At 37.1% G+C, this 22,790-nt stretch overlaps 3 protein-coding genes across 3 annotated transcripts; 2 read left to right on the plus strand and 1 right to left on the minus strand.

Moving 5' to 3' along the window:
- Positions 1-780: 780 nt before the first annotated feature.
- LOC141439102 (peptidyl-prolyl cis-trans isomerase FKBP2) lies at positions 781-1,786 on the minus strand. The gene is made up of 2 exons (XM_074103236.1): positions 1,470-1,786; positions 781-1,076 (listed from the first exon to the last, which is right to left on the minus strand). The coding sequence occupies exons 1-2, from the start codon at positions 1,650-1,652 to the stop codon at positions 819-821; spliced, it is 441 nt and encodes a 146-aa protein (XP_073959337.1). The 5' UTR covers positions 1,653-1,786; the 3' UTR covers positions 781-818.
- Positions 1,787-1,925: 139 nt separating this feature from the next.
- Positions 1,926-9,294, plus strand: LOC141439101 (nuclear RNA export factor 2-like). Its single transcript, XM_074103235.1, has 10 exons — positions 1,926-2,294; positions 2,588-2,918; positions 3,333-3,450; positions 4,104-4,176; positions 4,422-4,562; positions 5,491-5,686; positions 7,056-7,246; positions 7,723-7,923; positions 8,532-8,647; positions 9,113-9,294. Exons 1-10 carry the CDS (start codon positions 2,148-2,150, stop codon positions 9,264-9,266), a joined length of 1,668 nt encoding a protein of 555 aa, XP_073959336.1. The 5' UTR covers positions 1,926-2,147; the 3' UTR covers positions 9,267-9,294.
- A 1,105-nt stretch (positions 9,295-10,399) lies between these two features.
- On the plus strand, positions 10,400-14,325 carry LOC141438933 (transcription initiation factor TFIID subunit 12-like). Its single transcript, XM_074103009.1, has 3 exons — positions 10,400-10,778; positions 11,795-11,987; positions 13,435-14,325. Exons 1-3 carry the CDS (start codon positions 10,566-10,568, stop codon positions 13,560-13,562), a joined length of 534 nt encoding a protein of 177 aa, XP_073959110.1. The 5' UTR covers positions 10,400-10,565; the 3' UTR covers positions 13,563-14,325.
- Positions 14,326-22,790: the final 8,465 nt, after the last annotated feature.

A 22,790-nucleotide genomic window follows, 5' to 3' on the forward strand; every position in this document is an offset into this window, starting at 1 on the left:
TGCTGGATCTAGGCGACATAAAATAACTTTTTGTACTCCAGTGCATAAAGTAAAATCTTCGTCTAAGACCAAGGTAATCAGATGTAAACAGCCAGAAACATAAAAGTTTCTAAGTATTATTATTTTTTTATTTAATTTTATAATTTATATAAAAGTCAATCAAAATAAATCAATAAAACTAAAAATATATAAATATATAATAATGCATGAAAAATAAAAGGTACAAAGAATGTGAACTTCCACTGTTGCTATTTCATTTCCTTGCAATCTAAGTCACAGATTACAAGAATAGTAGCTAGCTGATCTAAGTGAAAAGCAGTGTAAAACTCGACCATTAAACCCATTTTCCACTCAATGTCTATCTGTGGCTATATGAATGTCTCGGATAAAATGGGGTGTTTTATGCTCTTGTTGTACAATCTACTATTCACGCCCTCCTTTAAGTTCTTTAGCTGTATGGAGCCCTGCTGCGCCCTACGGGATTCAATAAATGCAAAGGTATGAATGTAAGTATGAATAAGAATAAAATGTTAATGTTAGTGTTGACTGTAGTTCACTTTTGTCATACCAGGCCATCAAAACTGAACCCTGATTATAATATAATCATCACCCAAGTCCCAAGTTGAAGAATATAGTATAATGGATATAAAAAAAAAAACAATTTTTTCTCAGAAATATTTTTATTCTGTCCATAATTTTAAGAATTGTAAAATGATAATTTGTTCATAGTCTACTTGAGTATTGCATGACAAACACTAGAATCAAATAAAGCTACAGACACATGACAAGACATTATATTGGACAGAACTGTATTCACTTTACAATTCATCTTTTCTTTCAATCTTCACAAGATCTACATGAAATGTAAGAGTAGCAGACTTTGGTATCTTCGGTGGGGCACCAGCCTCCCCATATGCAAGTTCTGGTGGGATGACTAGCTTCCTCTGTTCACCTTCACACATGCCCATGAGGCCTTGGTCCCACCCTTTGATGACCTGGCCCGACCCCAATGTGAATGTTAAAGGATTGCCCCTTGGGATGGAGCTGTCAAACTCGGTGCCATCATCTAATGTGCCCTGAAATTTTAAAAAAATGTATCAAACTAACTGTTTGCATTGTAAGTGTAACAAAACAAACTTTAATCATGATATCTATTAAAATAGTATGAAATTATTTGTGTCACAGAAAAGGTAACTGTAAAGGTAAAAATGTTGTTATAACACAAGTTCCCAATCTACACTGAGCCCGCATGGGAAATAAGGCACAAGCCCTCTTATTCTACAAGGACTGCAGGGCTACTACGAAAATCGAAACTCGAAGTTCGTGTCGTGCGGTCCCTCTGACACTTATACTGTTTAATACGAGAGCGAGAGGGACGGTACGATACGAACTTCGAGTTTCGTAGTAGCCCTGCTGTGCTCGTAGTGGGACGTGTATAGGCAAAGATGATGATGATGATGAACACGTACTGTGTAATGCATATGAAGCAAGTCTCCTTTTCTACTTTTAACAGGACATTCAGCAGGCCTCTTCTTCACTCCAATTTGTAATTTTTTTGGTGCAGAATTTGCTATGACAACATGGGAAATGACGCTCATTAATACTAAAACAAACAGCATGATCTTGCAGACGGTTGCCACGGAGGAACTCATGGTGGATTTATTCGGAATTGTATTCTAGACTCAATGCTACACACATGGGATGGTAATAAAATAAAATAACCAATCTCACAGCCCGACAAACGACAAACACAAGTCTAATATCAAAGTAAAGTAATCAAAACAGATAAACTGATTAAGATGGACTTGACGTGGGATTTTACTCGAGTCACTAAAAAAACTGGTCAATTAGTAACCGTGCGTGAGTATCTTCAAAAAATTATGTTATCGATTTTTAATGACTTTTTACAGTATTTTTATTTTTGAAACGAATAAATAAATTTTACAGGTTGTCACTTTTAACTTTACCATGCAGTCAAACACAATAAATAAATTCTCCTAAATCCTCATAAATTTCCTCGAATAGCCTGACTGAATTTCTTTTGACAAGACGACTTGACACTTACACTGACAGACCGATAGTTTGTTTCTGTGTTTCGGTATCGGATTATTTTAATTAATTACGATTAAATTAATAATTAAGCCAAAATGAATACAAGACAAACGCAGCGATTAGAAAGTTATAAAAAGTTTTTACTGAACAGAAACACAGCCTCGTCGACTGTCGTAGCATACATCGAGAACTGTGTAGTTACCGAAGATGAAGCCGCTAAACATTCATTTCACAAAGTTATGGTAAATTGTAGTTTCCTTTTTTTAATTAATAATAATAGTTCTTTGGATACGATGTTAGATTAGATATCCATAGGATTTGGGGCTGGAGCTCGTTGAATGAACTAAATTACCGTATTTGTTTATATAGTTAGCGTAATTTACCATTTTAACACTTTATGCAACTAGGAGGATATTCACGAATGGTCGATCTATACACGATCATCTATACAACGTGGAATGAAATAAAAATTTGAATTTGAACATACTTTACCTAAATTGCATTACAAAAAATAAAGGACTGTTCTAACTTTCAGGTTCACAACTGGCCTGACACTGATATAATGCTCTTCGATACTCTAAGCGATTACTTCCAGACATCACTCATCCCTGTAAACTACACATCTCAAGGGGAAATAACCACATTTTACACAAGCAGCCTCAATTTTATAACAAAGGTTATAAAGTTTGACTTTATGTTCCCATACAAAAGGAACATGTTTAATCTGGACTTATTGTTTAATGATCGGACATCCACGGATTGTTTTGGCAGCCGGATGACAGTGGATGACGTGGTGGCTGGTGTGGTCAGTAGTAGACTAAATGACAAGATGATATTAAATTTGTCCAACTTCTGTACTGATCCAGGTATGTTCCATCTTTGAAAATAAACATATTGTATGAAAAATGAAAAAAAAAATGATGTTTTTTTTTTGGCTGGACATCCTTTTTACAGGATACAGTGAATTAATAAAAACTTGGCTAGCTTTCTATTCCATAGGAATTTTGAAACATCCCTTCTTATTCAACTGCTATGACACTTAAGGAATATGTCTGCCTAAATTTAAAGTCTCCAACTTGATTTGTTTAGGCTGTGGGATGTCGCTCAGTCAGCCATGTCAGTCTTTTCTTGATATAGAACAGTGGAGTTAAGGATTGAATCTGTAAAGTTTCAGGAACCTTAATAAAGGTGAAGTTTGGAAGGAAGTTTGCAATTAGCCTGATGCATTATGAAAGTATTTGGAGAATGAATAATATAAGCCACATTTTTATATGTTTCAGAATTTGCTGAAAAAAAGATTAATTTCTACAAACTCAGCCTGCTGTCATATTACAAAATCCTCATGATTCGTATGGGAAGAGACACCAGATGCTTAGACTTGAGTAATAATAATTTAAGGTAATGAAGGTAAATTAGTAGTGAAGGTAATTAGTAGTGAAAACCGGCTGTGTTACTCTCCACTCCGAAACACAACAGTGCAAGCACTGCTGCCTCACGGCAGGATTAGCGAGCAAGATGGTGGTAGCAATCCGGGCGGACCTTGCACAAGGTCCTACCACCTGCAAAATAAATATTTGGAACCATTGCAGCGTCAAGTTGTGTCTAGAGTCAATGACTCTGAGTCATATACAAAATAGCGAGATTTAATAAAAAAAAATACTAATCAACGACTGAAACATCCACATCCACTGCGGACGTATTGACCATCGACGCTGCGTTATATTCAAACGTCGATCGGAACGTTGACGCTGATGTCAGACATCGCGTATAGCATAAAATAGGAGACCCTAGCCTTATTTACACCTTGTGGCGCACCATAATGACAACATGTCGTATTCCGGCGCCGCGCCGTTTGACGTTACGACCAGAGGGCCTACTCCGAAGTTCGAAAATCGGAGTTCGTATCGTAACGTCCCTCTCGCTCTCGTATTAAATAGCACAAGTATCAGAGGGACTGAACAACACGAACTTCGATTTTCCAATTTCGTAGTAGCACTGCTGGTGTTGGACGTTATGGCCAGAGCCTAAGATATAAATTTCATTGTTTACAGTACAGTACCAGTTGAGATTCTGAACTTCTTTATAAAGGGAGACTTGATTGAAATTAATCTCAGCAACAATAATGTAAGTATTCAATAAAAGCATCATAAATATAACAACATTTTGTGGCATTTAATAGACTGACCAATATATTACCTACCACCATTTTTTTTGCTTACTGTACTGTGTATGGTATCTTCTCTTCTTTTCTCTTCGCTTACTTATATATACAAAATTTATATTTAAATTAGTTTGTAAGATTTGTCTTTAACAAACATACTACCTGATATTTCAAGTAAAAAAAAGCTTGTAAAAAAACGTTATTACAGATTCCATCACTGTCAGAGTTACAAAGAATCAGCAGTAAGATTGAGAAGCTATGGATTGAAGGCAACCCATTGTGCGAGGAGACAGACCCTCTGGCATATGTCAAGCAGATTGTCATGAGGTTCCCGCGGGTGACTGAACTTGTAAGAGACATTTTGTAACCATTCTTTTCCATCGATTTAGAATACCCTAGATGCACTGTCACCTACAAATTCAAGTCGCAAAAAAGTCCCATCGCTAAGTTACAAGTGCGTGCGTCTACTAAAGCAAATCAAAAACACATAATGTACTTCAGAACATTTAAATTTTCGTTACATGCAACCTTATGTTACGAAAATTAAGGTGTTATTTCGAGTACACGCGATTGTTTTTTTTTTTATTCGATTTAAGATGATTTTAAACAAAAGTATAGCTTGAGTCAATTTCTATTTTTGTACTTTTTTACGGAGCACTTCGGCGTGTTGATCCGATAACGAAGCACGCGTTACTGACAGCGCAACTGTGCTTAGAAGGTGTTTAAGCATGTATGGTACGCATGGTTGGTATTCTAAATCGATGTTATTTTCGATTAAATTTTTGTCATCGTTCATCCATTTTCCCTCATATTTCGTTATCTAATATTTTTTACAGTACAAACGGCTAATCCCACTAGACACTGGTCAAATTGTTCTCCAATGGATAGGGCCATAATCTTTTTAAAAACTAATTAAATATTTGAAATAGCTTCATCAATGTTATCCACGACTTCACCAAAAAGGCTCTCTGTCATAGGAAAATCGTACAGGCGGAAACATACTATTAAATAACCTAACCAACAAAATGTTGGAAAACCCCCGACTGTCACTTCAAAGTTCAATAGTGTTCTGCGTGATGGAATGAGAAATTAGGATAGGTGGAACCATGTCACAATGAAATGGCGTACAATTTCGCTGGCAGTGCGTGTGTTGAATAAAAGATTGTAAATGAAGAAAGACGGGAGGAAACAGTTTATGATCTGTCAAATTGAATTGCCGTTTTCTTGTGTGGCCATTAGAGATAAGTGAGATACAATAATCTTACTTCTGTCTTCAGGATGGTGTAACCTTAAACCGACACGGCGTAATGTTGCCATTCTTCAAGAATTTCCTGGAAACACCTGACAGGCGGACGAAAATGCTGGTCGAAAAGTTTTTGACTTTGTACTTCGCTAATTACGATTCCACGCGAAGCAAAGTTAGTACTTTCTACGACGTCAGGTGTACTTTGACTTTGAACACGTCGTTTACTGGTAAGATTTGGATTTTATGCTTTAACTAAATTTTCTATCAGATGACCTACATGCTTTTGCCTACCTCTTATAATAATAAAAATAAAAACAATTTAAAGTGCCTCCCTACATTCATAATAATACTAGCGTTGTCCCGCGACTTTGTACGCGCAGCAGGTAATAAATGAAAATTGACATTGACACCCCTACTCAGATCAGAAACTACTATGCCAACATTCCGTCACATATGTCAGGCCGGCGAAGAGAGATGAGGACGAAGCATAGAAAGAAAAATATTTATGTATAGGTACAAATCAGGAGATTTTGACTATGGCTAAGATCATTCTGAATTAATTACCTAATCAATGTTTTTTAGAATAAAATCCATGCTCCGTCTTTTCATTCATTTTCTATGTTTTCATTTTCTTTATACAATGTACGAATGTGCGTACGCGTACGCGTTTGTGACAGTTTTTTTATCTGTGAAATATTGTGCCAGTACTTTCTTTTATTCCGAAGCCGGAAGCCGTGGTGGCATAGTGGTTTGACCTATCGCCTCTCAAGCTGAGGGTCGTGGGTTCAAACCCCGGCTCGCACCTCTGAGTTTTTCGAAATTCATGTGCGGAATTACATTTGAAATTTACCACGAGCTTTGCGGTGAAGGAAAACATCGTGAGGAAACCTGCATAAACCTGCGAAGCAATTCAATGGTGTGTGTGAAGTTCCCAATCCGCACTGGGTCCGCGTGGGAACTATGGCCCAAGCCCTCTTGTTCTGAGAGGAGGCATGTGCCCAGCAGTGGGACGTATATAGGCTAGGATGATGATGACTTTCTTTTATTTGCCGCCATTTCATGCTGCCACGATTCGCTAGTCAGACTTTAGGTACTGCAAAGTAGTAATTTTTATTCATTATATACAAATAATGTCTCACAAGAGATCGAATGAGGGCTATCGTTTTTTGTCTCACTAGATGGCGCACTGTTGCGTGAGGTTTTTAAGTATGGCTTTCAAAGTCTGTTATTACGGGCGTGAAAACCAAAAGTTTAGATTAAAATCATATTTAATACACCTTAAAACCGTACCATAAAAATATCGAGCATGCCACAGTGTTGCATAGTCCCCGTTTTGTTCGGAAAAAAGGGAGGACGAAGGTTTCCGAAAGACAAAACTGTCTCAAAACACAGACATTCATTGCCCGGAACGCATATTTGCCATAATTAATTTCAGATATTGCAAAATATTCACAAAATTATTCTAATTATAAATAAACCCGCGTAGCTCACCCAAAAACTATGAGATTTGACATTTCGGAGACCTCACGCTACACTAGCGCCTCTAGTGGCGAATTCATACGCGATAGCCCTCATTATATCATCTTAATGCTTCAGATGCGGAAGACAAAGAGATGTTCGCGTACTCTTCACACGCACGCAACATCCTACACCCCGTCAAACGTAATCTAGTCTTGACCCATAACAAACTGTTTCGGTGTCGCGATGCCGCCATGACGGTACTAATGCGACTTCCTAAGTCCGAACACGACCCCACGACGTTCTGCGTCGACGTACTGAAACATGACGTGAGTATAGCATGCGTTTGTTAATAACGAATGACGTGGAAAGGTTTCGAACCATTGCTTCTTAGTTCCTTTTTTTAGGGTTTTGGACCCAAATGGTAAAAACGGGACCCTATTACTAAGACTGCACTGTCCGTCTGTCTGTCTTTAGGCTATATCTCATGAACCGTGATAGCTACACAGTGGAAATTTTCTCAGATGATGTATTTCTGCTGCCGCTATAACAACAAATACAAAAAAAAAACATTAAAATATATATTTAAGTGGGGCTCCCATACAACAAACGTGTTTTTTGCCGTTTTTCGCTTGACGCTTGAAATATTCACTAAAAAAATAAATATTTAAAGGGGGCTCCCATACAATCAACTTGATTTTTTTGCCGGCACGGAACCCTTCGCCCGCGAGTCCATTTCGCACTTGGCCGGTTTTTTTTTAGTTATCTGAAACCTATTATGGTAATTCTTGAATTAACATTTCAGAAAAAGACCCTGATACTAGTGGTGGATGGCATATATCGGGAGAAATCGTTCGATGTGAACATTCCAGAGCGTTACTACCAGTTCCGACGCACTTTCGTGTTTAGCATATACGTGCTCAATTCCAACTCCGTGTACCACATCACTAATGAAATGTTCACCGTATCATTTGCCACTAAGGAGCAGATCGAGAATAGCTTTAAGGTACTGTTTTAGTATAATGTAAGGTGTTGTTATTGTCCCGTCACTCATGAGACATCAGTGATACACTTTCTTAGAGAACTGTTTGCAATGTGTACTATTAGGATGCTTAGAAGATGAACCATGAAGGAATTTGCCTTACAATTGTCACAACTCCTAACTTTTAGTGGATTTGTACCCCGTAAAATTAATAAGTTACTCAGGAGACGGTACCATGGCAACACTAAATAGTTGACTAACCCACATACGATATATTTACGAACTTACCTTATCGTACCGTACCCATAAGAGACGGGTAAATCCGGATCTGAAGATTCATAAGTCAGATCCTCAAGCGAATACCTTAGCTTCATTTAAATCTCATCGGCTCCGAGGAGTTACTAACGCCCAGGGCCCCGCGATCAATGCATTGGGGCCTCCATTACCAAACGATAACCGATAGCTACTCCACTCGCCTGGAAATCAAGCTTACCGAATGCAGCATGTTGTGCCCAAAGCCTCTAATAGGTGAAAGACGGCCCTGACTGTACTGTAATGGGCGGTAGAACACCTAATAGTGGTGTCACATTATGTATTGAGTGATATTCATCCATTATTTTGTTCTGTTGCAGACTCAAATAAGAAATTTGAATTCCCTAGCGCTCATCGACCCGGAGTCAGAAGAAACTGAGGCAATTAGCAGAGCATTTGGATACCTCACACAGCTTAAAAAGACGGAGGTCGAATTGTAAGTCGATAAATACTTATAGTGAAATAAACCGGATAACTCACGTCTTAAATCAAGTTTAGCTCGACATGTTTCGGGCTAGTTCGTCGCCCTTCTTCCCGGATCACACGCCACGCCGGCTGCTGCAAATCGCGCACTGCGCGCCACCGCTCTGCTCGCGCGACTACTTGACGAAACAAGTTACATGTTAAATTTTCTTACTTTAGTCGAGCCGTCGTAGGAGCAGACCTAAATACTACGAAGTGCAAAACTCGAACTTCGTATCTTGCCGTCCCGCTGACGCTTATGTTATTTAATACGAGAGTGCGAGGGTCGGTACGATACGAACTTCGATTTTCGAATTTCGTAGTAGCCCCCCAGAGCGGTACCGCGCAGTGGGCGTTTCGTAGCCGCCGCCGCGGTGTGAGGTGTGTCGTGAAACGTATACAGCTGGCAACACAATTCTTAATATTTATATTGTTACAGGCGTCTCAAGATCCACAACTGGGACATTCAGAGCGCCGTTAAAGAATTTTACACTGAAATGTCAAAAAATAAAATAACCCCCGACAAGTTTATTCAAAATGATTTCGAAGACTTCTCAGATACTTCATCTCTGATGGATGACGATATTGACTGATTCAAATAAATTATTTACTTAAACTTAATTATTTTTAAATGATTGTCCAAATTTCTACAATCAACAAATATGATAACCTATGCCACATATTATTAATTACCTGATAGTAACATGATTAATCCCAATTTGTTGTTTGGGTGTTTGTTTGTTTGCACGTTTCTCTAACTAGAAAATAGTCGAAACACAAACGAATAATTAATTACCAATATGTGGTTGTCGTAATACATTGGATGACACCCTGAAACGTTTCAATCGCCTAGAGTTACGTAAATCTGTCGATAATGTCTACTAACTAAAACTTTGACTAGGAACTTAGACAGGTTGACTGGCAGAGATCCCTTCAGGGATAAGTCGGCCTTTGTACTTTTTTTTTATTTGACTGGATGGCAAACGAGCAAGTGGGTCTTCTGATGGTAAGAGATCACCACCGCCCATAAACATCAGCAACACCAGTACTGCAGATGCGTTGCCAACCTAGAGGCCGAAGATGGAATACCTCAAGTGCCAGTAATTTCACCGGCTGTCTTACTCTTCACGCCGAAACACAACAGTGCAAGCACTGCTGCTTCACGGCAGGATTAGCGAGCAAGACGGTGGTAGCAATCCGGGCGGACCTTGCACAAGGTCCTACCACCTGCACACAACAATAACTATTAACCGCTGATCTGGGGGGTTTTTTTTTATTTGTAAGTAGTTTAGTTTAATTTAAACTTTTGTATATAGTTCTTTTTTTTAATTTAAATCATTTTAAGTTATTGTTAGAAAGTTATGTGTAACTGTTTGACTTTGTATAGGCTTAGTTCCTTTTGCTTATCTATGGAGATAAATAAAAAAAAAACAATTTCAGTGTTGCCAACTTAGTAATTTTAGGCTAGAAAGTAAGTATTTCTAACTAGGCTAGTAATGAAAAAAAAAGTACTTAGTGCAAAAAAATATTCGAACGATTCATTAAACGGTTTTTGGAATTCTTAACTGTATGGTTTTTTGGAAAGAGGTTCAGATAGTGGGTTACGGTTTTTTTATCTACTTGAAATAAAAAGCTACTTTTACCATTAGCCTAGCGACTTGGGATAAATTGGGTTTGCAATGGCAGCACTGGTCACTTGTTCTGTCAAGTCAAGCTGTTAAGTGTCATCTCAACAGTGTCAAACAAAACAACGTAAAGCGTTTGGAAATTGGTGTCGTGTTTTTTTTACTGAAAATAAAAACAATTAATTTTCCATTTGTTAAGCAACCTCGTAAACATTTCAGTCTTATATCGCGAAACATTTCTTCGTTTAGTTCAGGCATATTATTTGTATGTCCAACAATATGAACCAAGGATCGAATATGCCCACTATTGGTGCCATGAATCCTTCAGGGGCCATTCAATATGCAAATAACCCGCTGCAGAGTCCACAGCTGCAGTCTAGTTCGATACAGAGCTCTCCTTCACAGCACAGCCCAATGGGCACGCAAGCACAGGTGGGAGCGAAAGTAAGCCAAAGCGGAGGTGGCGACCAAACTACTCAGGTATGGTTCTGATCCATTTTTTCCATACGGCCAGTTGATCTGAAGAAAAATTGAAAGTTTAACGTAACTTAAAGTCAATGAGCAGACCATTCATTTCCAATGGGCAAGTGTCCAGGGCCCACTTATCATTTTGTGATTTTGTGTGGTTGTTTGTTACAATTGAGTGAAGAGGGTTGTCTAATCAACGTGTAACATTAGGATGTAGAAAAAAAAATGATTTATTTGAGACCATAATAGAAAATCCTTATTGTCCATAGCATTGTTAGTGACACAATAATCCTAAATAACGGTGTGTATATGTATGTTATGTTTGTGTTAATAAATCAGAAGCAGTGTGACAAGTGTCTCGGACTGGATTTCTTAAACTTTTTGCAGTAGTGGACCCCTGGAAATTTCCTAATAAATATGTATTTTTACTAGAGATGCAACAGATATCTGGCCAGTATCCGGTATCCAGCCTATCCGGCCACTATTTTACTATTCAGCCAAAAACTTATAGTTATGATTAAAAACTGGTATTTATTTATGAATGTATCAATTATTGACATTAGTTTATTATTCTAAGGGGCTGTTTCACCACCCATTGATTAATTTTAACTGATGGACAAATAAATATGATACTGTCTCGCGTCTATTCATGCAAGACAAACAGAAACAACATCATATTTATCAGTCAGTTAAAATTAATCAATGGGTGGTGAAACAGCCCCTATGCTAATTAATTATACTACAAGTTGCAACCTGCACAGAGTGTCATGCGCATGTTTGAATTAGCTTAATTTAATTGTACGTAAAACTAGGCTGAATATCCAGTATCCGGCCAAACCACTATCTAATTTTTACAGACTGACCTACTGTGGACCCCAGATACACATGGTACAATCTCCTAAGGGGTCCATGGACCCCACTTTATGAAATCCTGGTCTAGAATCAAAGCTAAATAAGGATGCAAGTGTTAGAGTATTATAATATTACTTTGGATATAAGATGCTAACTTAAACATTTACTCCCCACAGCTCCTCAGCAGACCAAGACTTCAAGAGCTTGTGAGAGAAGTGGACCCCACAGTCCAGTTGGACGAGGAAGTAGAGGAGATGCTGCTACAACTGGCTGATGACTTTATTGACACGTCCCTCAATGCTGCATGTGCTCTTGCCAAACACCGGCATGCTCCCAGTGTGGAGTTACGTGATGTTCAGTTGCATTTAGGTGAGATGAATTGAAAATGTATATTAAGAGTCACTGTACTTTTTGATAACATATAAAGTTATGTCTATGTCTAAAATAGAGTCAAAACTGTTTATTATGAAACCAGTTATAATTATATTGGATGTAACAACCTAGAAAAAAGTCCCAGCACTATTTTATATACCAAAATAACACTGGCTATAATGACCAATGTTTGAAAAAGTGGCGCCATACACCAAATCTTATAATTTTGAAAAAATTCGCCACCTCCCACAGGTATGGCATTATCAGACTTCTATTAATGATCATACACTGAACTGTTAAAAAAAAAATTACTCCTTTGCGGCGGTATGGCGGCCATTTGGAATCGCCAGAAAAGTATGGCATGGTGTATTTCGTGAATGGCTACTCGACGATGATTAGCTGTACAAAAATTAGCCTGGAACAAATGGTTTTTTTTTTATTCAACTAGATGGCAAACAAGCAAGTGGGAAGTGGGTCTCCTGATGGTTGAATTGGTTTTTTTTAAATTAATGTATTCGCGTCGGTATGGCGGGCTGTAAGCCACACCGGAGAAGTATGGCATTACGCTACCGCCTACATCTTTTTTTAACGACTATCGGAAAATACAATCATTCTGGGTTCTGGAGCCAAACTGGCAAAAACGGAACCCTTACAGTTTCGCCATGTCTGTCTGTCTGTCCGTCCGTCCGTCCGCGGCTTTGCTCAGGGACTATCAATGCTAGGAAGCTGTTATTTTGCACGGATATATATGTAAACTATGCCGACAAAATAGTACAATTGAAAATTAAAAAAAAATTTTTTTTAGGGTACCTCCCATAGTCGTTTAGTGGGGATGTTTTTTTTTTCTCATCCAACCCTATAGTGTGGGGCATCGTTGGATAGGTCTTTTAAAACCATAAACCAAATATTACTTCATTTTTTCGTAATGGCTACGGAACCCTATTTCGGGCGTGTCCGACACGCTCTTGGCCGGTTTTTTTTGTGGTAAAAATCGTTCGACACGTTATTTATCCGACACGTTCGATAAACGCCCACGCGATTAATTTTCTTTTTCGTCATTCCGTAATTAGACCCCTGAAGAACCGCCATACTGGTACAAATGATCTAATATTTTGTGTCACCATCTCCGGGTCTATCAAGCTTAGGCCTGCACCTCTGAATTTTTTGGAATACATGTATGTGCGTTATTAGTTTACATTTGAATTTTACCATGAACTTTATAGGCAAGGAAGACATTGTGAGGAAACCTGCTCTACCTGTGAAGAAATTCATTAGTGTCTGTGAAGTTCTCCGAACTTTTTATCTTTTCAAAATAAATTAAGTACAAACTTGTTGCATTACCTAAGCAGAGCAGCAATTTAAAACGGCGTAGATATGGATTTCCGCGACATATCAGCTGAAACAATTATATCAAGTTTAATTTGTGTTTCATGTATTTCTTTAGAGCGACAATGGAACATGTGGATCCCTGGTTTCGGCAACGACGAGCTGCGTCCGTACAAACGCGCAGCTGTCACTGAGGCCCACAAGCAACGCATGGCTCTCATACGGAAGACAATCAAGAAATATTAGTGTGCTTAACAGCTGGACAGTGTACAGGATAGTAATAAGACTGAGCAACCCATGGACCTGTACGAAGTGTTTTGTATTTTAGTGAGATATATCTTTATTCTGTCTGCCGCAAATATAACCGCATGGCAATATGCGTGACTGATTGATTTTAGTCTAACTCGATTGTGACAAAAAACCATCAAACCATTTCACTCCGGACCCTCATCATGAAATGTTCCCAGCTGCAGATGTGCGTAATTTTTGAAGCTGAGCCTCAGAGGCGTCTTTACCTATAGTGCAGGGTGTGCGTTGCACACGGGCGCAGCGGTGTTAGGGGCGCCGGCCGCGGCACTTTGTACCTATTCCATTTTGACCGCGCGCTTCCTAGATGGCGCTAAACTAATAATTGCACAAGGGCGCTACATGGGCTAAGACGCCGCTGCTGGGCCTTAATTATTTGTAAAAATAAGGCTAGGTATTTACAACATGGCAATTGAGCCTATGAAAGTGAGCGTATGAGCGTCTCTTCCCAAGCAAGCAATGCGATGTTAGATACTACTATGACTTCTACACAGTGGGTTGTGGTCCATCGTGAAAGTCAGCCCCTGGCTTTTCCCAAATACTTCTGCTGCTGCTCACTAATTATGCTCACTGATATGATATGACTATGATACAAGGTTGCAAGCAGGACACTGAGTATCTGGAACAATTTGTAATTATTAAGTTTAGGTGTAGTATATGGTGGCCGGTGGCTGTTCTGAATAAAAGTATTTTAAAAGTAAAACGTGTTTTAATGAGAGGATCTTGGTTTTATCATCACATTTTTGTTAGCTGCTTGGTGTCCATTGGTGTCATTCAAGTTGGTTCCTATCACACTGTATGACACTGCAGAGCAGCGCCATCTTTTGACGAGTAGCGATTACTAAATGTTATTAACCTACTCTTCAAGAGGTGGCGTACAAGTTGGACCGGTCTGACAGTTCAGTTAATATTCTGTTGTCCGAAATAAATTTTCCGGAAGATATTTTTTTCATGCCGTATACAAGAATTAGTCGTTTAAATTACAGGTTAGGATGGGATAAGTGATAGGTAAGGCCATAGAAAAAAAAAAGAGTTAACATTTAAGAATAATTAATGCGAATACAAAAATCCAGTGTAGAGGCAATGTCTGTTTGCTACTCATTGTTTTGGGACCGATCAATAACCGAACCATGAAAAAGTTGGAAAACCCCCGACTATCACTTAAAAGTTCAATATTTAAAAAACGGCGAAACCGATTTTGATGAAACATTTCTAAGAACCATCGCTAGAAAACCTGATTTCCAAAAAAACCGCATTCAAATCGGTCCACCCGTTTAAGAGCTACGGTGCGACAGACAGACAGACACACATAGCGGTCAAACTCATAACACCCCTCATTTTGCGTCGGGCGTTAAAAAGGTTGCTGTTTAAAAATAAATAAACACGTAACTATGTATTAAACACACAATTTATTTCATTAAATTATAATGATTTTTGTTACTTTACATTTGTTTTACAATACATTTAAAAATTTAAATGGAGTTTGATAAATGAAAATAAAACACCAACTTAATTATAATCACAATAAATATCTTTAAGTACATAAAAAAGTATAATGTTTAATTTCGTCTTATCTTCCGTCTAGACTGAATAGACGGTCAATAAAACAAATCATCTTAACTGTAAGTGTATCTAAAAATATCACAAATAAGGTGGTGATCAAATTATCGCAATAAAACTGGTACCTACTGGAGGAAACACAATCAACTATACTCTGAACCTTCTGAACCTTGTGGCGCTGGCGCTCCAAACGATCTAACACACCCCCTTATCGGCTTGGCAGAATAGTCGTGATAACATCTGAACATCATTACTGATATTGAGATGTTTTAATACAAAAGTCTGACATTTACTGACGATAATGTTCATATACAAGAGCTGCTCAACATTTTTAACACGTTCGTGTAATTTTCAGACAACGGTTCTGAGTTTCAAACTTAAAAATCATCACATTACAATACTTAAAGTAACTTAACTACGTGCTGGGTTCTCAACGACACACTATTTTATTAAAAAGATTTAACGTGGATTATAATAAATAATAATAGATACACAATCTATGTCAAGGCATATATGTTTTGTCGATTTTTATGAGTGCGAAGTACCAGACTTGCATTTTGGAATGTCAAAAATAGATATTGTATTTTAAAGTCGAACGTTTTTTTTTTTTGAAGTTGTCTAGCTACGCTCTAAATTTTTGCATACAGTTTCGCAACGTTCAAGAAACACCTACTGTATCTGAGTCGAGATAAAATCTAATCTAAGCCTAGTGATTAATTATCACAAAAATAGGTCATGGCTGTGCCACGTGATAATACTAAAAACAGGAAATTTCCTAATACCATAGCAACTAAAATTTATAGCATACTACAGGGTCAATTGAAAGCCGATGCGGATAATGTAATGTAAAGGATGATTTGATTAGGGATTAGGATTTAGTTATTTTAAGTTACCTTACCTTCATAAAATTTTACCATTTTAGAGATAATCATGAGTTCTTAATTGCTTCAAAAATCTGAATATTTAGCATTTTTTGGCCATTAGACACCCTATCTTAAATTTAAATACGTGTAGTTAGCAACTAGGGCGGCACGAAATTCAACAAGTCGAAATATCTAATAATCACTGTAAAATACCCGCATCGATCTTCAGTTTACCCTGTGAAACTGATCGTGAATAATTTAACTAACATCCTAACATTTCGAAATGTGATTTAATTATTCAGGCAATATTTAAGTATACTTTTTATTGATAATTCTGTTCATAATATGAACTGCACACAAATACACTAAAATTAATGTCAATTATCTATTGCCAGTTACATCATAGCCTACCGAAATCTTTGAAAATATAAGAAGCTTGATCAAAACTCATTCTAGTGATACAGTTGAAATAAAATATGCTGGCTCTGATATCCAAACGGAAAGTCACAAGCACATGTGACTTCAAGATAATATAGCCATTTTTGTGAAAATGCGTGATTCCACGTAACTTAAGGCGAATAGCTCGTCCCGTGCGTTAACGTTTAGCATAACGCTAAATGTTGATACAACGCCATCTTCTGGCAGTTTGCCATAACCAGCTCAATAACTAAGCGTTTCTCTACTGAAAAACATTACTTAGGCATCGTTTAAGCGCTGCAGGCCTCGTCTTTTCGACGAGGAAGAGATGGTCAGAAGAATCCATCTTCTTCCAGTGGAGAGCCTTGGACTTGATCGTCACTGGATCTATAACAAAAAATTGCAATATTAGTTTTCAATGGAAATCTTAGGTTTTTTTTTTATATGGCTCTGTCCATCAGAGGAGGATGTTGCTTGAGTCTAGTGTGTTTTGTACGGTAAAAAAATCTAGAAAACGAAATAATATAAACTATAATACCGCGTGAGAACCTGCAAAAAAAATCTAGTCTAGGGAAAACTTAATAAAGAAAAATCATGTGTCACTGCATGCATATGTACCTACGTGACGTTCCATAAATATATTTATAAATTTGATTATCGTTTTCATTCACGTTCCATAAACATATTTATAAATTTGATTATCGATTTCATTTTCAGGGGGAAAATTAAATTAAAAAGTTTTTCAAAATGCACCGTGACATTGCAAATGAAACTGCTTGTATTGATTGAGGGGTTTCAAATATTACATTTTGTACGTTCTAGATAGTCACGTCATCTAAAGACTTATCGTCTGTGCTGTGGCGTCATGTGACGAATACGTGTGGCAAGAAGCCAACTCGCGCATGCTCAGATGGACACACCTCTATCTCGAATGTGCAAGCGCGACACTTCAGAACATCTGCATCTAAAATCGGTTAATTCTTTTATGCTGTTCGTAAATGCCAGGACAAGGTTTGCATGAAAGAAAATGTTTGAAAATCTCCATAATGAAAAAGTGAATGAGTGAGACACGATTTGGTTTCATTTTCTTCATTGGTGCAAACGGGGCGGGCAGCTAGTTTAAAATAGATTCTAATGACAAAACAACGTGTTCATCAAGTGAATTAAACATAATTTGAAACGTTATCAAAAGAAAACACTCCAATTGACTGATTATGGGACATTTTTGCTATCAGTGCAGCTTTGTGTAAAGTCCCTGAAGAGATAATAATAGGTACTTGAACACATTGAAGTTCCTCGAAGCCAAGGAAATCTTTTTAACCATTATCAACCCAATTGCTGATAATATACTCAGCGGCACAAAATTTGGCCCACTCGTCATACAGAATTACTTATTACCCCAAAATTTTTTGCCGCTCAGTATATTAATGGGACTGTTAATAATATAGAAATACATATCGCGAAAGTTATATAAAAATCTGTCCATTTATTGAACGCAAGACAAATCAACGGCACAAACAAAATGCTATCTTATCTGGACGCATGATTTTCAAGGATAACGAGGATATTGGTCTTGATCTTGAGTTAGATATTCAACAATAATCGAATTAGAATTAGATATTGGAATATTTGTTACATTCTATTGATTATGATAGTTATGAAATAAATGTTCCTTATTCTTAATGTTACAGTACGATTACTTGGAGTTAACACTTGACAGACGGGCGTGCCTTCAGTCAATTTTCAACTTTGAGATCATACAAATAAAATAGTTTTTACATAATCTGTAAACGTGGGTAGCGGTACCTATACTAATAATGGCTTTATTTGTATGACGTCAAAGTTGAAAATTGACTGAAGGCACGCCCATCTGTCAAGCGTTAACCCGAATTAATCAAACATGTATATGCATTAACCTGTCCTCTCCCAGAGGCACAAATTTGTGCCCAAATTCCTTTGATCCTGTTATCCTGTGAGATGACAGATTAAAATACAAAAGGTATCTCCGAGTCTAAGGGTCATATCAAGCAGTAACACTAGTAGGTACTTAGTGAAGAATTTGAACAGCCGCCAGTACCTACTTTACAAATAGTGGCAATAAAACATGTTATGGTAGAAAATTCTTTGAAGTCCAAATAATTTATTCGTAATGATCTTAGCGCGAAGATACTAAATTATATAACGGCATACCTATTTTATTTCTGGAATATTGCGAAACAGTAGAATGAAGTACATCTCACAACGATTCCATTAATCCCAAACACGTTACGTTGCGTTACGTTGCGTAACGGTGAGTTACGTTGTTTTATAACAGAGTTCCGTTTCCTACCTTACGGCTTCAGCATCAGATCAGTTCGAAAGAAGCTTCTTCTTAGTCGCTTACTAGGTATATTAACCATTATTGTTTATAGACGCGCGAGCGTTATTTAGCTATTGGCCATCTACGGTCTTCTTCATCAGATTTAGTTTACCAAATGATACTTTCTGAATGTAAATGCTTGTTTTAATGCTAAAAATGCCAAAATCGCCATAGGTGTGCCTATAAAAATTGAAGTTTGCCCTCGATTTCCCTAGGATCCCATCATCAGATCTTGACTTGGTGACAATCGGACCACCTCAGAAGAGTACTGTTTCAAACAATACAATTTTTTTTTGAAAATAGGTCCAAAATTGACTGAGTAATCGGTGAACATACATAAAAAAAAATACAAACATTGGAACGTAGAACCTCCTCCTTTTTTGAAGTCGGTTAAAAACGGAAACATTTTATGTCACGCGTTGACAGTGGCGTAAAATTAAAATGGTACTGAGTTCTAGTTTTATTGTGAATTACGAGCAGCACATGGGAATTGTGAATTAGGTTTGACTTATTAAAACATTGTTAATGATGGATATCGAAATAGAGGCAGACCGCAGCGATCCCGAACGACCTAGATGCTTATGAGTTACGAGTACAAGCATGGCGAGGTAACGCGGGAAGGGATGGCAAGAACTCACGTCCAGTAGGCGAGAGTGGAACAAAAGTGAAGCCTTTGCTCAGTAGAGGGATGTAAAATAGACTAAATAATTAAAAAGACATCTAAGAAAAAAACGTTAAACTTATGTTAAAAACTTATGCTATGGTAATAGCCTGTGGTCACGTTCAGGGCCGATTTCATTCAAATAAAAAGTATAGACAGAATGCGGTTGACTTATCTACGGCAATGACTACCACCATGACTATGACTAATTCGATTACTTACGGTTCTTCTATGCGCAAGGTCGACTATGCATAACAACATGGAAAATGTGCATATATAATTAAAAATATGTTTAAAAGAATGTGCTACTTTCATAATATGACTTCTCTTATAATTTTAATTGTGTGCGTGTATTTTGTTAAGAACAAGTCAGGCGACGTGTTAAATATCTATGTTTGCGTGTGTGTCAAGTATTACACCATTTATTCGTTAAATAAATACAGACAGACACTTCCGTTGAGTGATTCACATGAATTGTGCAATCTATTTGGAACTGTCCTAAAAAAGCTTGAGCTACATAGAGCTTTAGAATGGCTGAAAAAGATTTACAAAAAAGAAATAACAGTTGACCGTTAAACACGTTTTTCACATTGCTTTTGGATGTATTTATTTATTTAATGGTATACATCATACGTTACCTACTTACCTAGTTTTTAGGTGGTGATAGGGAATTTATTTATTTGGGAAACAAACAGCATATTTAACACAGTTAAACATGGATATAACTTAGCCGATACATAAGCCAAAGCAGTTTCTACTTATAAAGAAATAACATTTTTTGTTGCTCGAGCAAAATCGAAGTTCGTATCGTAGCGTCCCGCTGACGCTAATATTATTTCATACGAGAGCGAGAGGGACGGTACGATACGAACTTCGACTTTCGTAGTAGGCCTACTGTTACTTTGTTAATTGTTTGGTTTGTCAATTTGCTTGATAATTTGTTTTGGATATCTGTTACCTGTAAGTATAGGTAATTTCAATTATATTTTTGGCTACCATCATATAGACAAAACGTGCATGCGTGAGTGCGTGTGTTTATTAGGTACAAGTGCTCGTACCTACATAAAATACTAGAATATGATTTTATCATTATCAATCGGACGCGGAATAAGGATGATATGCCAAAGCGATGCTGCCAAGATTTTATACGTAACTTAGGATTACAAAGTATAAGTTCTGACAAGCCGATTCTTGGAATCACATCTTTCAAAATACCACTCGAAAATGGCATAAATATGTCAGTAAAGCTACAAAACTACCGCTCGGCTCGGATTAAATTTTCAACTAGGCATAATATCAGAAAATAACAGTTCTTCGGGCAGTGGGGTAAAAACCATAAGACTGGTTATCGCGTTGACTTGTTATTAATTTAACGTTTGAAATAGCACAACTAACATTGATTGAATCTTAGGATGTTAAAGGACTTTGACGGTCGACTACACTTGTGAAAATGAACTAGGATCATTTCCCCTGCTCCACTCTCATTTCAAGTTTTTCACCGCTTTCACGTCACATTTTCACAAGATATGTTTCAAATATTACCATAACAATAATTCAAAGTTATAATTCCGCAGTCAAATAAACGTTTCTATTGTGAGAGTCCATAGTTCAATACTCTGTCTGACCTTCAGTCATCCTATTTGGAAATATTAGAACGTAGATTATTTCAAATACAAATAGGTAAGTAACGTTAGAACCGATTTTTTAAGAGGACCATTAAATAACTATTTGATAAAAAATACTTCTTTTTTGCTGACTGTACTTGCAGTCATGCATACTACATACATACCTATCCGTACCATACTGTACGGCAATCCGAGCACTAAACGCGGGTGAATTTTGACTTACAGAATTAGTTCTTAATTATCATTGCAAGCTTAACAAATTCTTTCAAAAATAATGTTCTTTTTTCATTTGAAAACATCAAACGAGTATGTAACTAACTCGTTATCTTCAACAAGTTACTACAATATAATAACGAAACAATGAAGGTCAGTAGTGGTTTCACGAGTTCATGTCGGTAACAAAACATAATTTAACCCATATATGCCCAGTGGGTCGTTTTTGTCCCGAAAAATAGGTATCAACTAACGCGCGATTTTGCAAAAGAAATTGCTTATTTGTGACGTTTGTGCTAAAGAAGAAATCGGAGACCAAAAATAGTTCTGGGCATTATATGGGTTAAGTTAAGTACTAATCTACCACATAATGTAGTTTTCCAGTCGCGGAAAAGTGGGGCGCCTGTTTCACAATTAATCCACTTGTAGCGTCACACACAATGTTTCGTCATCTGGTACCTACAGTACAAATATCTTTTGGAACACTGCTTACGCATCGCGTGGTGTTTTATTTTTATCTCAGGTGAGATTTAATTTTTTTTTTTGTTTAACTCGTATTTATTTATCCTCGTGAGTCCTCGCATACTTATATAGAACACATTAACACTAAAAATAACGGCCGAGTGTAATTTATAAAAGCACAAACTTTTCGTTGAATATATGTATAAAGAATTTTTAATAATTTGAATTAATTTCCAAAATAACAAAGCTAATGATTTGAAAATTACCTACTTCTAGGTCTTAAGTATTACATCTGTTAAAAAGCTAGTACTCTTCTGAGTACTATATATTTCTATTATATATCTTTGTTTAAATTGATTATTATCAAATAACTTCTTCAGTTATTTTGACTCCAACTATTTAAGTATTCATTCTGTTGCGTCAATTAACTCATTACATCGTGGGCCATGGGCAGGTTAATAAAAAAACCACAATTTAAATAATTATACTAGACTTTACCCGCGACTTTACGCGTAAACCATTAGATCTGGTAGTTGAATTGGAATTCCGGGATATAACTAAATTCCTAAGAAATTGGTCTTCTGAAGTTGGCATAACAACAACGTGCCAAACTTCATGACTCTAATCCCTGCTGTTGAGATTTTGAGATTTTATCCCGATCCCGTGGGAATATCGGATAAAAAGTAACCAGCAGTAGCGAATCAGTCCAGTCTAAGAGTGAAGGTGTGACAAACTTACATACACTTTCGCATTTATAATATTAGTAGGATATTCCACATCGATTTCGATGGCGGCGATCATGATTAAAATAAAATAAAAAATATTTACAATTAGATACAATAGATTATTTCACTTTATAGCGTGAGCTCAAACATGACTCGTCACTACTTTAAAAAAAAGTCGTAGCTCAAAATAGATAATTTTTCTGAGTGAACTTTATAGACAACAACAACAACAACAACAAGGTTCAATTTTGTTGACATTATTGATTTTAGATACGAGATTTTT

This window comes from Choristoneura fumiferana, chromosome 20 (assembly GCF_025370935.1).
Source record: "Choristoneura fumiferana chromosome 20, NRCan_CFum_1, whole genome shotgun sequence".
NCBI classification, from domain to species: domain Eukaryota; kingdom Metazoa; phylum Arthropoda; class Insecta; order Lepidoptera; family Tortricidae; genus Choristoneura; species Choristoneura fumiferana.

Excerpts from the sequence above, each read along its gene's own strand:
- LOC141439102 (XM_074103236.1), bottom strand. The coding sequence starts at position 1,652 with ATGAGTTCCTCCGTGGCAACCGTCTGCAAGATCATGCTGTTTGTTTTA. Across the intron at positions 1,077-1,469 it reads TGCTTCATATGCATTACACA|GGCACATTAGATGATGGCAC; the intron begins GTACGTGTTCAT and ends TTAAAATTTCAG.
- LOC141438933 (XM_074103009.1), top strand. The coding sequence starts at position 10,566 with ATGTCCAACAATATGAACCAAGGATCGAATATGCCCACTATTGGTGCC. Across the intron at positions 10,779-11,794 it reads GTGGCGACCAAACTACTCAG|CTCCTCAGCAGACCAAGACT; the intron begins GTATGGTTCTGA and ends TACTCCCCACAG. Across the intron at positions 11,988-13,434 it reads TGATGTTCAGTTGCATTTAG|AGCGACAATGGAACATGTGG; the intron begins GTGAGATGAATT and ends GTATTTCTTTAG.
- LOC141439101 (XM_074103235.1), top strand. The coding sequence starts at position 2,148 with ATGAATACAAGACAAACGCAGCGATTAGAAAGTTATAAAAAGTTTTTA. Across the intron at positions 2,295-2,587 it reads ATTCATTTCACAAAGTTATG|GTTCACAACTGGCCTGACAC; the intron begins GTAAATTGTAGT and ends TCTAACTTTCAG. Across the intron at positions 7,247-7,722 it reads TCGACGTACTGAAACATGAC|AAAAAGACCCTGATACTAGT; the intron begins GTGAGTATAGCA and ends TTAACATTTCAG.